General features: G+C 41.6%; 2 protein-coding genes across 12 annotated transcripts in view; both read right to left on the bottom strand.

Moving 5' to 3' along the window:
* The window catches only part of rims1b (regulating synaptic membrane exocytosis 1b), a 56,403-nt gene extending 54,438 nt beyond the window's left edge, over positions 1–1,965 (bottom strand). For all 9 annotated transcript variants that reach the window (XM_035534766.1, XM_035534764.1, XM_035534771.1 and 6 more), the window contains exon 1: positions 1,633–1,965. In XM_035534766.1, the coding sequence (XP_035390659.1) occupies positions 1,633–1,799 (167 nt within the window). In that variant the 5' untranslated portion in view covers positions 1,800–1,965. The remainder of the gene's footprint in view (positions 1–1,632) is intronic.
* A 5,307-nt stretch (positions 1,966–7,272) lies between these two features.
* Positions 7,273–11,022, bottom strand: cenpk (centromere protein K). 3 transcript variants are annotated; one of them, XM_027009981.2, is made up of 10 exons: positions 10,776–11,022; positions 10,270–10,411; positions 9,913–9,969; positions 9,566–9,629; positions 9,052–9,098; positions 8,884–8,966; positions 8,498–8,596; positions 8,000–8,135; positions 7,686–7,739; positions 7,273–7,570 (listed from the first exon to the last, which is right to left on the bottom strand). In XM_027009981.2, exons 2-10 carry the CDS (start codon positions 10,387–10,389, stop codon positions 7,415–7,417), a joined length of 816 nt encoding a protein of 271 aa, XP_026865782.2. In that variant the 5' UTR covers positions 10,390–10,411; positions 10,776–11,022; the 3' UTR covers positions 7,273–7,414. The 3 variants fall into 3 exon arrangements, with proteins under 3 accessions (XP_026865782.2, XP_035390864.1, XP_026865791.2); XM_035534971.1 differs by having other exon boundaries at positions 8,884–8,960; XM_027009990.2 differs by having other exon boundaries at positions 10,882–11,022.
* Positions 11,023–14,961: the final 3,939 nt, after the last annotated feature.

The following is a 14,961-nucleotide window of genomic DNA, read 5'->3' as shown; positions in this document are numbered from 1 at the left end:
TGCACTTGTAATTTATTTAAGTGGCTCTTTTATTTTTTTGAACGGGGATTTATGTGGACGTTCTCCCATTGTGAACTCGCTCCGAAGTTTCCATGCAGTCACCACAGGCAGTGTGGAATCTTTGGATGCTCACCAGTACGCCCAACACATTTACCAGACGCAGCCAGATGCTCTACCTCTCTTTCTGTCGCACATACATACGCTGACCTGAAACACTGCAAAACCTATGAGCTCACACTGTACAATGTAGATGAAAAAAGCAATAGATGTCGTGTCACTTTCCCATGCCACAATGACAAACATCAAAACTGTCCATATGTAGTTATTAAAACCATTCACATATTACCATCGCAGATCGCTCACCTAAAACTAACTAGACTTATATATGTAAATGTGTTTTTCAGATGGATGAAGAAGAATAGACGAGAACTTCTGGCGCTGTGTGGACAGCTGGCGTTGTGTGAACATAAAATATTCAGTATTAAATGCTCACGCCAGATCCCAACCTTTTAAACACGACCGGTGAGTCGTGATCCAGATCCGTTATGACTCAATCATCGCTTGCACAACGCTCTACATTTTCATACCGGATAGTCGTCAGAATACCGAAAATGTACATAACCTCGCCTCGGTACTTTCACGTCATTCCCGTTAGACCGTGGCCACTGCGAGAGCAGGGACGTCGTGGTCACGAACATCTTAATCGCACATATGGGCAATAAAAGGCAACTCGAGCTAAGCATTTATACCGAGAATACGAAGGCGTGATCGTACGACTCAGCCACCTTATCGTGCGTCCTCCTCAATCCGTTACGTTTAACAACCACACCCCGCTAGGCGCTAAAAAGGAACAAGTGTCTTTTCTGGGTAGTACGAATTGTTAGCATATGCTGTGTTTTCTAGTGACTGACAGCAGCCTACGTGTGGAAAAGCACATTTGCTGTCAAGGTTTCTAGACAAGGTTTCGGCTCGCGTTAGTTTCATTTAAGCCAGCTGCACCGACGAAGGACGCCAGACAGAAACGCGACGCGGAGCGACGGCTCACGACTGCAAGAGGAACAGCGTAGCCCGTATAACCTCCGGTAGAGCGACGGGAGAAGGGGGTGGCACTCTTCAAGTATGATTCATCCTCGCACCCCGTGTGTCACACCCCATCTCTCTCCGACTCAAGACGAGGCGCACATGTAACTCAGCTGACCGATTCTCCTGGTCAGACGTCAAACACGTATACTGGCGTTAAGGTTAAAACGTTATTATGTACGGGTACTTTTCGTTGTTCGTTGCACCTACAGCGCAACCAAACACCGAGCTTGTGTCTTTATCCAAAGCCAGCTCACACAAAGCTGTGCACGTAGCCGTGGGAGCCCACGATGGAAACAGGACTAAGCTGTGGGCCGAGGCAGCGATTCTCACGTTTGCCAGAGCGTACACCGCCTCACACGGCCCGTCAAACCTTAATATTACACCCCAGTTACAGAAAAAACAAAACCTCGAGGCGAAACGAGGTTGTGAGGCCACGGCTTTTCCGCACGACAGCTGCTGAATTGGTCTCTGGACACAGACACTTGTGAATGGGCGTGTGTGCGTGCGTGTGTGTGTGTGTGTCCATGAAGGGAATTTTTCTACCCTTACTTTAACATGGCTTGCTCCTTCTCTTCTTCTTCCTTTTGCCGAGCCATCACTGCCAATATGATTTTCCTTTCTTCCTCTGTGAGGTGACTCAAGTCCGGAATATCGTGCATGGATGCCGGCGCGGTGGGTGGGCGCGGGCCGCCTTGGGGCCCTACCGAGGCGGACATCTTTTCTGCCCCCTCTTCCTAGGTTGTCTGTTGGCAGTATCCTGGGCGATGGGAACCTCACCTCAGGGCATGGTCCGTGGCTCGAGCGGACCTGTTCTTTGAGAGCCTCTCATGGTCGCGGGAACTCACATTTGAGCCCTTTGTCTCCGTTCGGCGTTTTTCCTCTTCTCTCCTCCTCTCTTCTCGAAATCCCCCCCCCCCCACCCCCTCCTTCCCGCCTCTATCGTCCACCTCCGGTTACGGGAAGCCCATCTCTACGCCGAGAGACGACGCAAACGGTGTAACCCCAGCATCAGATCGCTAATCTGTAATGCACCATCCACTAGACCGGCGTTCGGTACAAAACGACTGCGAAGGCGGAGCCCGTGTTCCTGTTCTTCTCTTCTGTTCTCTTTCACTTACTACTGTAAGTGCACCGGCTGCTGATGTGGAAATAGAACAGTCGGCGGCAATACCGATCCGTCAACACGTAGCGCTACCAACAACGAGTTGCGCCTACTCGTACAGGAGATAGGAATAAACTGTAACTGTGCGAGACGTGCCCCCATTCACTTTTCCGTAGACCTTCGGGCACACCTTCACACGCGCGCACATCGTTAGGAGTAACCCTCGCATTGCTTGCGTGCTCGCGCACGCCAAACCTATTTTTGGCATCACTTAAACGGACCTCGGACCTAAACTTGAGAGATATTTTTAACAAAATCAATGTTGGGCATGCTGAGAACGCTCAGTTTTTAGTTGAGCCGTTTCTGAATATTACTGCATTAAAAGAACTACACTAAACCCCTCACGAAAGGCAACGATAAACTGGACCATTGCGCTCGTAGCGGTTTATAACATGCTACAGTAGATATAAGTAAATCTGAAGTAAATCAAAATTCTAATCTGTACCGAATTTTAATTTATACAAATAAATCAGAATAACGAGTAATAAACTAATCTTTTTCGAGTAAATCTTGTTTTTCAGAACCATGGACAGCGACGGCTTGTGGCTCACGCGGTACACTGCTCAAATCACCATTCACCGAAAGAACGGTGTCAGTGCCCCGTGAACTCAACCAGCCTCTTTCAAACAATGAGGAAACCTTATTCTTGAAACAACAACTCACGTAAATGAAACAACTACTTAAACACATGTTTACATCTCGTCCACGGTACCGCCAAGTATACTATTAAAGAGAGTTTTAAACTTTAAATGCTTATGTATACACTGCCTCTATAATTTACAAACATATCAAACACGCCTGTGTTAGCTTCTTCAGTGTGCGATTAGTAAGATGTTCTTTGGTATCCACAAACTCCATGAGTGCACTGTTGCACTATTGTCTTTTAGGTTATAGGAAAGATCAGACAAGCGCCACACGCCATCTAGTGGCCTTAAACATAAACTGCAACCTGAAGGTGTCGATCATAACTTGTGACAGAGAAGTCGGATATGAATACTTGAATCAAAGTTTAAAAACCCAAAACATAATGACAGACTATTTAAAAATGAATGGTGTGAATAATTTTATCTTTGTGTGGAAAATCGCTATCAATGTCATAATTTGGGCATATTGTGACCCTAGAGAGGCGCACGAATGGCGTAGCATACATGCATGAAGCAAATGGGTCTAAGGACTACAATGTGATATGACGTCAGCACTTACCCATTTTCCCATGTAACTGGTTTATCCGTTTATATTTAGACTGGGATTCGTGCTGTAACGTTCCTGTTTTGAAATTAAGCAACCTCGTGTGTTTGCGTGCATATATGTGTGTGTCTCTGTGTGAATGAGAGAAACAGAAAGGCAGGGAATGAATGAATTCTGATTCTGAATGTGTTTACCAGAAAGTCTATCAGAAAGGTAAAGAAATACTCTGGAGTCCCCCCGGCGCCATCACGACAGTGGACAGGTGTGTTCTTTCCCATCGCGTCAGGCGAGTCACCTGTTTCTAGTGTTTACCTTCACATAACTAGCCGCAGAGACTCAAATTTAGTCATTACCATGTACATTACAGGATGCACGTCTAAGAAACTTTCAGACTGTTCACACTCCATAGGTTAATCTGACACTGTATTGAGGAAAGATGAGTTTTATTGTTTACAAATAAGAATCAGATATTTATAAAGATATTCTGGTATCACTGAGTCAATCGTTTACGAAACAAAACACAGCTGTTTAATGCATTAATCTAAAATTCAGTACAAGACTAGTAGGAAATCCTCTAGCACCCACAAGCGCCGTAATATGGAGTCGCACTCACTACCTCAAAGCTATCGGAAAGATGTCAGAAACAAAAGACTCCAGGTAGGACGTTCAGTGGTTAAGATGACGCAAATGAGAAGCTAATGATGTTATGCTTTTTCGTGTTTATATAAAATACAGTAGTGACGTCAGACAAGTGACCGATAGCTTCTGGAGGAAAACTGTGAAGCGATGAAGGTCAATGCCGGCGAGTCGCGCATGCTCGTGAGCATGTGGCCAAGGTCTTTCCAATTGATGTGAGTAAGTTGTCTGGCTATTGGTCAACGTTGCGCGAGGCTTACAAAGAATCAGAGCTACAAAAGGACATGCGAGGTGAAAACCATGGAAAACGACGGCTCCATGGACGCGGATGCTAGTAAATCAGTTTGAGAAAGTAGGTAAGTACTGGATGCATAGCATTTACGAAAAATCGCACTCTTCTTGCAAGAGGTGAACAGCAATACTTTGTATATACTATTAATGCACGCGATATGTTTTCTGTGAGTAACACAAGGATCGGAGCAGGAATCGCTTTATTGTTTAATACAAGCTATACTACTGACTTAAAAACGATCTCAGCAGACCCCAGTTTATATATTTTTTACAGAAACATCGAAACATGAAAAGGGAAAAAGTTATTAGGAATACAAGTGTACTTTACTGAAATTCGTTATATTTGTTTATTAATTATGCAGATTGCTCATCACAGCTTGGCTGAGTTAGGCCTAATGAATAATAACACAATACACTTAACGGACTGATTAGAAAAAAAGAAACATTACGCGTGGAATTAATGCGCAGGACAAATCTCTTAGATATTTTATATCAAGGGCAATTCAGACATTTCGTAAGCGTCTTCCGCGCCCTCCTGTGGAGGCTTAGGAATATGACGTGCTTCGTCTCTGAAATGCGCACGCACGCACGCACACGCACACGCACGCACACAGGCAGTTGTATGAGAATAGCTGAGTGGTGAGCCACGGTAGGGTAATATTGGTGTAATTATGTCCACAAATATTAAACATTTAGACGTCAAATTAGCCACTCAGACATTTCATAATCAGAACATCTGGTGTAAGGTCGGTCATTTACATATGAATCAAAATCTCCGAGCGAGCAGAGGCTCGCGTGCGAGACGGCTTTCAAGGACAGACGAGCGAACGCCGGATTCCTCGAATCAAACGTAACACAAGTCACGTGGGTTGAAACCAGAGGCGCAGCGGCGATCTACGTAACAATGCGGGCCTAATTAGCGCAGCTACGGCGGAGCGCGCCAACCGCTCCAAAAAACCTCATGTGTTTACTGCATGGCGTCCGGTGTCGGATGTCGTCACTGCTAAACATGTCTCTTTGCGCACGCAGATTCAGTGACCTTGACGGACTTCTGCAGAGAACAGAAACTTCTGGTAGTGGGGCATCTGTAAACATCTTTGACTGAAAGCTGTGTCCGTAAAGTGGGCTTTCAGTCAGATGTTTGCAGTCGCCGACTGCCCCTTGACTTCCCACGACCAGTAACCGAATGGTCAAGGACCCCAGCCCGAGTGGAAAAACGCGTTTGTGCGATTGTGAACAAACTTACATGTTTGTTTTAAAACTAAATTCCAAATAAACGTTTAGCTGTAGAACTAAGCCTTGAGCGTCAGTTTTCTGAATCACCCTTCTACAGCAGGGCACGGTTCAGTCATGCCGTTTCTCCAGTGTCCAAACATTATGCGCCTGAATCCTTTATAGACTAGACAAATGTAAACAGATCTTTGTTAGCTGTCAGGCATGTCTGAATACACGATCTTGACATGAAGTAACATTATTTCACCAACCAGACCGGATAAAATACACAGTGCCTTACACCGGTGAACATCGCTGCAGTCAGGTAGCATTACTACAAGAAAGTCGTCCAGTGGAGTTCCGTCCTGTAACTTTCCATATTGTCAACTATGGACACGCCCCTCCTTCATGGCACAGCTTAGCCTGACAATCTCTTTTTGAACCAACATGTACTTGTAATGCTTATTCTTGCCACTGTGTGGCAACAGTAGGATATGTTGATTGTAAATACACAGCGTAATTTAACAGGCATTCGGCTCCAGCCCTGGAATCCAATGTTAAACCCTGAAACTTTGTAAGAACTGCAGGTTAATTGACAAATAATGTAAATGGGTCTCTGACTCCTAGATAAAATGAGGGTATTATGCCTATCACCTGGATGTTGATTACTGTTATTTAAATACCTACATTTCTTGATATAAATTAACCAGCAACAAAATGCAGAACCAGATATTTTCTTTGAGGTTGCGAGACCCGTCTCACTGCATTGCCTTCACTCAGTTCAGTCCCAGAGCCGTTTCCAAATTAGCTGTGGTCAGATTTATCCCTGTACTGAAGGAGACTTGCAGAGGAAGCTATAATTACGCTCTGGCGTCTCCTTCAGGTGACATGTAACAAAGAACTGTGAGATGGATCCCCTGAAAAATAGAGCAGCATCCTTGGACGACACGCACGCATCCCCACTGCGCTAAAAGGCACCCAAGTTTCCTCACGAGGAACACGTCCTTTTCCTCCTTGAAGAACACATCGGTTCATTTGGGTCCATGGCCAACTGCAGCAACGATGCCTGAATGTTTCTCATAGCCTAGTCTACAGGAAACGCACAAGAATTAAACAGTGCTGTCCACTTTGCTGGCAGGCCGCATTTACCTTCACTTATGCAAAATAAATAAACAAACATCATTACAACGGTCGTCAGAGCTCAGTAAATAAGTCTTTGAATACATTTTCAGAGGTATTTTGACAGATTTCCTGATTTCTAAGAAGGCAGTTTCTTATGTAGTAATAAATAATAACGTTTTTGAAAGTTGTTAACATAGTCATAACCCTGCTCATCCTTTTTTTAAACTCCATACACTTGTACATTTCAGAACTCCAAGCTCTGAACGCCACACATTTCTACCATGTTGCATTCTGGGCTCTTACCACTAGAGGTCAGTGTAATAACACGGCTCTGCTTATTACTCTTCAAACACTAATGTGGCAGTTTTGCTCTTGCACAAATATTCTTAAGGAAACGTGGTAACATTCATGGCTGAATAGTCCCCTATTGCTTGCTTCATGCCTTTACAGAATCTGTGAAATGAGATTTAACTGAGGTCCACCTTAATGCTTAAACATTTTTGGAGGGCCCCCAAAAGTGGGCCAAAATCTGATTACCTTACATGACCTCAGAATGTCAGTGGCACAGAGAAACGTCATGATGCAAGTCGTTTTATTTAACAAACTGAGCTCTTAAAATAGACAGTAAAACAAGGAAAAACAATAAAAGCCTATACATGCGTTTCTTTGCAAAAGATAATAGTAAAAGATTTAAATATATTTCACAAGAATGCTTCTGACTCAATAAAAATTCTCCAGTCTGATTTTACTGCAGTCCTCTGGGTGTCTGACTGCAATGCCATTACGGAGAAGCATTTCTATGTACGGTGGCCAAAAGGAATCCTCAATAATTACATAGGGCTCGTGCGGGGTCTCCAGTGTTTTATTTGTTAACTTCTGCTTGAGAGAAATGAAGGAATACACAAATTAATGACCGATAGGTGAACAGTACATTTAGAAGGCATTCTAAGACTTTAATTCAACACTATAAAAACTGGAAATGCAAACATACCTCAAGAATCTCACTCAGTGAGATAAGGGCTGTTCCTGATACTGCCGCAGCACCCTACAGAACGCACATGCGGACAAAATAATAATCGATTAACTATAGTCAGAGCTGTGTGAAGCGCCTTCCCCGTGGTGTACTTTACAGACTAAGAGAATAATACTTGAAAAGAATGTCAATGCTCTTTTGTACTGGATTAAATTTATCACCAGTGTTGGCTGTTTGAAGAGTACTAAATCTGTTACATCCTGACTGAAACAAACAAATCTGGCTTCAGTGTAAGTATGGTGTGAACTGGACCGAGTAGAGAGGAAGCCAACCCTCTTTTTCTTGGTGCCAACCAGTTGCTGACTGGGAAGAGGAAAATGTTCAGCAAGCATGTCACTCAGTGTCTCCATGAGGTTGCCATGGTAATCCTTCACCTTGGTGATTTTTCTCTTCATGTCCTGTAGGATGCTTTGGAATTAAAAGGGAATGGCTTTGTGTTACTAAACACAAAATTACAGGTAAGATTAATGTAAAATGCCTGTTTAGAGCCTGACATCTGTTATTATAAGATAATGTCATATGATATGTCAAAGCTTTCAAAGTAGTTCAGATGCTTAAGCAGTTATAATGAAGTGTTAATAAACTCCATTTAATCCAGAGCATGTCACTCTAAAACATACAGCTTTCATACCACTTTGTCATATAATTTCTCATACAGGGAAAATCTGGTTTAGGAATTCCTCCCTCTATACCACTGAGGACATTGGCCCTTGTTAGCAGACCCAGCTCAGGGTTACTGCTCTCACACGTCTCTGTTAAAAAATCTGTACCTGTGCTCCGACAGCCTCTCATTTTCATCACGCAATGTGCTTACTCGCTCAGTCACTGCACTCAGGACTTCCTCCTTCTCTTTCAGCCAGGCCTGTTCCCTAAAAAAAAACCCCAACAAAAACAACAACAAAAAAAACCCCCACAACTGTTAAGTGTCTAGATGCAACATGGATGGAAATTAACACATAACATGACGTTCTGTGATGATCATTGTACAATGTGTGGTTGTTGGCCATGCTGCTGTGGGACAACAGAGTGGTGGTTGTGTTCTCGGACTGTTTTCAGTCACATTTATAACAGTCACATACAGAATGCAAATGTTTCGGTAGTCCATCCCAGACAGCCTGTGCTGTTGCATTAGGCAGTTAGGTGATGAGCAGGACACCTTTGCAAAAGGTCCCTCAGAGAATCTTGCTTGGCTTGGGAGCAGGAGAGGACCATCTTCAGCTGATTATTGAGTCTCTGCAACTTGAAGACAGGGGAGAAAACACTTTATAGAAAGAAGCAAATTGATTGGGGGGGAAAAAGCTACTTTATGAAGTGCATAACACACCTCTTCCTTCCCAAGCGTCAGCAAGATTTCTGGGTTTGTTGACAGCACTGAGAAGATAACAAAGAAAGCAAAAGAGAAGATGAAAAAGTGTTTATACTGGTGATAGAAAAAAAGAAAAGAATATGGCAGCAGACACTGCACTGCAACTCCCAATGCATGAGCAGCCAGTGCATATTATTCTTTTTTTTTTTTAATGATCCTGATTTTCACTCACACACACACACACACACACACACACACACACACACACACACACACACACTCCCACTCCCACTCACACACACTCCCACTCACACACACTACTGCTGACTACAACGCTGTCACGGCCAGCGACGGGTGTGGGCTAGGACACTGCCAGGCAGTCCAGGAGCAACTGAGCATTAAGGGCCTCGTTCAGGGGCCCAACAGCGGCAACCTGGCCACGGTGGGGCTCGCACCAGCCACGGCCAACCACTCAGGCACCACTGCCCTCCTCTGCTCATTCATAATTCAAACATCTTCTCAGAAGACTTACATTTGGGTTCCATTTCTTGCCACTGTTCCAGTTCCAACATTATGGCATTCAAGCGATTCATAGCCTGCCAGTATAAAAAAAGTGATTTGGCTGGTGTACATCACATAAGCATGTGCCGCTGGTTAAAATGTTAAACACAGACAGGACAAATTTAGATATAGTATTTTGTTTCATGTTAGAATATTTCATTAGAATGAAATATTACATTACAAGACTTTCATTTATTCAGAAAGTGTAGGATAGAGGGGGTGGTGGTAGAAAGTAAAGCCTGATGGCACACTTGACACTTTTGCTGGTCAAAACAACTGAAGAGCATTACAGAGTAACAGCTGGTCTAGATGTCTCACCTCGCTTGTTTCTCCATCACCAGACTCTGTGTCTGCTAAAATGATCTCATTTTGAAGCTGAAAAACACAATCAGGGCATGCACTGAGCACCTAAACATCAACAACCTTTATGAACTTCTTAAAGTCCACTAGTATAAACTTAAATTTTAGGACCAAAGGCATGGATTTTCTCAAATATGTACAACAGAATAATGCTTTACATTCTTCCATTGTAAACTTTCATAAAAACTAAACCTTATTATCATTTTACATTTCATTATGTGGGATGTGACTGCAGCATCAGCTAATTGGCAGGGCTAAAAAGAAAAAAACCCAGATCTTTAAATTCTGAGGCAAGCCCGTTATTAGATAAATCACCTTTTGTAAAAGCCCAAACTGTTCCTCGCATTGGTCCAGCAACTCGGCTCTCATCGTCTCTGAGCACCCGGTGTGTGCTGGACTCTGAGCACCCGGTGTCTGCTGTATCTCCTCGTCCATTACTTACTGCTTATATTCGTGCCTAAGCAGAGTGAAAGTGTATTTGCAGACATTCCATTATTAAATCAACGTACCCGGTATGGCAAGCAAACGAGCTGGCAAGATGAACTGGCTACAACCATACTTATAAAAACACAGATTGGCAGGAGGAGCTAAAAAGGTCTCCTAGCTAATACCTAGGCTATAAGCTATTATAGCAATCTAGCGTTAATGATCGGACTGTTGTGTGGCAAGCAAGTCAATTAAACAAGCGTTAGCTAACTTTAGATAAGTAGCTTACTTGGCCCGATAGCTTAGCCAAGTAAACCCAAACAAAAATCACCGGGTAGGTTACTAGGTTACTTATTCTGTCAGTCATAATGAGCGAGCTAAGCTAGCTAACTTACCTAACCACTGACTTTATAGCTGAAGATAATTGTAGCTAGGTTAGCTATCTATGCTAACAAAGAAGACTTCTTCGTATCCATTCGTCTGTCTCTTCATAGCACTCACAGCACAAGTCTTTTTTTTTTTCTTATCGTCTTGGTTAAAACTCTCGGTAGTGTAACAGATTAGTTAGAGCTACCCAGCCCAGTTAAGCGCCATTACTCCAGAGACGAGACGTTGACTTTTCTACACCCAAACAAAAATGCCGCCAGGACTACGGTCATGACGTACTTCCTCGCGTAATTTGCAGAACAGATTCATGAGCGTAAAAACGGCACAACCTGCGCGCAATTCGTACCGGTCCAGTCACTGGTAAACTTCTTATTTAAACTATATTTGGAACTTCTAATTACAATAGCAGTTAGTTCATTGCTTCGGGCATACTTACAAACATAGTATATGTGTGTATATCTATGGTTTCAGACGAGTGGTTTGATGGAGAAACTGTTGAAAAAAGCGATGATATAGGCCTATTAGGCGAGGTTAATGAGTTTCAGTAGAAACAACAAGCACACAAAATGCAAAAAAAATAAAAAAATAAATCAATCAATGAAGGAATCTCAATACAAAGACACTAAAAATATCTACACAGAGCTTTATATCCCAGCTGGTGAAAGTGGAGGGTAGTATATAAGGAGTATGAGGTAAGATACACAGAGACACCAGCTATACAGGACAAATTCACTTTAGATCTTTAACTTCTTAAGTGGGCATGACAAACCTGTGAGAACTGTTCTGTCTGAAGGGGTAACTGGGACTGAAAAAACACCATTTTTTTCTGCAGAGGTTAATTCTGGACTGGTAAGAGGGTTCAATGGAGGTCAGAAAGAAGAGTATTTCAGGAGGATTATCAATGACCAGGGCCTGGCCTGCAAAATAATCACCAATAATCAATAATAAGTAGCATCATCAAGAAGCCCCTCCAACATGTGCCACCCACCTGTCTTCAGCTGGGTCACAGCTGCAGTGGGAATGTTAAAGGAATCACAACATAGAAGGATCTGCAAGACTCTGACTCAAAAAACCACACACTCCACACACTCTTGAAGTTAAAAAAAAACATCTTTGGTCCAATGGTCCTTTTGTAGAGACTTTTGCCATCTCTCACACCCTTTCCTGCTCAGTGGTCAATCCTGTTCAGTGGTCACCCCCTGGGCAGTGGCCATCTCTCATTGTATGAGTGTAAACTTGGTAAATATGACCAATTTGGGTAATGTGTTATCAGACTCAAAATGAGATCCAGAAAGACTAAGTGTATCTATTTTATTTCTTTCATTTATTCATTCTTTTGTTCTTTCTTGTTTTCTTTCGTTCTTTCTTTCGTTCTTTGTTTCTTTCATTCTTTCTTTCCAGGACTATCCACTTTGCCAATAGATGAAATACAACGTTATATCAGTGGTAACGCCGGTGGGAAATAAATGTGCACGACACAGCCAGTAAACTATAAGAGATGGGTTTGTGGTGTCCTCAGTGGTACGAACTTGTATGACTCCCTCTTTCAATGTCAGTCTGTAAAACTGTGTGTGTGTGTTGTTACAGTGATCTACAGTAACTGAAGTTCATTATGCTGATTTTCTTCTTTTAGGCTGTGTATCTCCCAGACAAAAGCTGCAGACAGCTAGCCTCAGTTCTTTGGTCAGAATCCTCAAGGAAGTGAAAACATAAATGTAAGACACCTGTCACATCAAAATATTTTCTTAGGTATGAAGAATATGAGACATTTTATGTAAAAATATGTCTGTTTCAACATGAGAATATAGCGGATTTCAAACAAAATTGGTTTGACTCCTGCAACTTTGAATCACACTCCTTAGAGCTATATTATAGGCAATTTAAATAAAATTATTTAAGTTAAATAATTGCAATATTTTTTAATAGCGACGCATATGAAGTTTAAATGAGTTCAGAAGACTTAGAGACCTCAGTGACAATAAGCTGACAGACTCAAGAGGAAACGTGTTTTTGCTGTCAACTCTGTGAAATCTGCCTTCTAAACTGTAAATTACCAACAAAGAGCATCACATAATTCAATAAGGGAATAAGCACATTAAATTATACTAATATGACTAATACTAAATATAGGTATAAACACCTTTTCATATTCATCACATAAAAAACAAAATCTAGTCAATGACATTACAGAATCAGTTAAATGAAACAAAAGTGGTGGAAATGTTGTGGATTGTAATTAATATGGCATAAAAACATCCAATCCAATATTATTCATGTGTAACTGTAACACTGATTTAAGAATAAAATAGCACAAGAAATAATTATGGGAGATCCGTTTTTTGGGATTAAACATAAAACAAGGAGTGTGTCTACTGATGAAGTCAGTCTTCATTTGAAAGTAATAGAAAAATATGTAATAATAAATAAGTATGAGGCATATTCGAATAAAGTGCTTTCTAGATTACGCTAGTTGAGTAATAATTTGTGTTATTTATATTTTATTAATATTTTGACAAATCAATGTGATCTTAGTTTTCATAAATAGCACAACAAATAGCACAAATTTAAATCTGTGATGGTTTGAACAAATAAATACACAAATAAAGTACTAAACATTTCGTTTTAGACTCCGGTCCAGTAGTTGCCGTAGTGGTATATCCTCACTGATGAGTCCCTCCTCTCGCATGTTACTGTAAAGACCACATTTCCAGTAGGCTAATTACAAGCCGGTAGGCTTTTAATAAAAATTGTATTATTGTGCTGTTTCCTGATTTTATCATTTTCTTCTTCTTCATGTCAACATTAGCAACCACAACGATATATAAACATAATAAATCTACTACTACTACTACTACTAATAATAATAATAATAACAACAACAACAATAATAATTGTTATTATTATTATGATAATGATGATGTTATTTGTATAATTTTTTTTAAAAATCCTTTTTGATTATGTTATCACTTTTCATTTAAATTGACATGAGGTTAAAAAGCCTTGCTGCCTAAGTGGTTTTTTTTCTTTTTTCTAGCTCAGACGCTTTCTCCCATCATCGTGTTTTTGGCGAACTAACAGAGTGGAAATCGAATCAACAAAGCCTTCCCTTTTAGCACTCTCTGACACGATCCACGGTCTAAACATTTTACGACTCCCCATGCCTACTTAACATGAAAAACACACAAAATAAGGAGCCATTCTTCAACGAAAAAGAAAAAAGCTCACACAAAAGTGAAACATACCATTTAAAGCTCTCAAAAAGACAAGAAAGGCAACTGGCCTCCAAAAAGAGAGAGTTTCATTGTAATTCATTGACTTGTTCAAAATGCCAGGCTAAAAGAAAAGAAAAGACCGAACATTCATGAGTACAGATGCCCTCGCGAGGAGAAACCATGCTCTATGGCTTTTGTCTACGCGGAGTTAAACAATTTAAAAGGAAGGGTTAACGCAATCCATCAAATTGTCTGAAATTGTGAGGAAATTTCCAAAACCATATGGCCTCCAAGCGTTTGCGTCCTTTTTGTGCGGTGGGACGTACTTGTTTCAGTATGGCGAGCCGCGGGAGGCTAGCTGCGCTCCATTGTCGCTTGTCACATCAGGGAGGACGGCTCGTTTGTCCTCAGCCTTCATGCTTTACGCTAAAATTACGGCTTCATCTGTGAACAAAAAGGACGAGAAAAACTGGACCAAAACTTTGTGGTTTTGTGGCTTTCTTTCTCTTTTTCTCTGCGCAGTCCCAGATTGGTGTTTCTCACATAAATTTCGCGCCGAATAGGCAAACACACGTTGCCGGGTCAAGAAGCCAAGACACGCATATAGATCCAATGAAAGAAAAAGCGGTACTGCGCAAGCCAAGGGGTTGCTATTCCTTTCAAGGAGTGTAGAAACAATAGCAAGAATGTTTCTAAAACGAATAATCTACAAAAAAGATGGGGCAGTTAGCGTTTGCTAAAAAGTAGGGTAGTTTAGCATCTTGGCGGCCGCACGCAGTTCGTTAACTCGAATGACAAGCAGGCTGCTCAGACTGAGATAATTTTCCATAAAAAAAATGCTTATATTAAAATAAACCAACCAAACAGATACACATAGCCGATGTAAATAGTAATATAACTGCTTATCCTACTGGAAACTATCATTACAGTTCTCTGAAAATATAATAATAATAATGATAATAATAATAATAATAATAATAAT

This window comes from Electrophorus electricus, chromosome 16 (assembly GCF_013358815.1).
Source record: "Electrophorus electricus isolate fEleEle1 chromosome 16, fEleEle1.pri, whole genome shotgun sequence".
Lineage (NCBI taxonomy): Eukaryota > Metazoa > Chordata > Actinopteri > Gymnotiformes > Gymnotidae > Electrophorus > Electrophorus electricus.
This window is presented reverse-complemented; position numbering and strand designations above follow the sequence as displayed.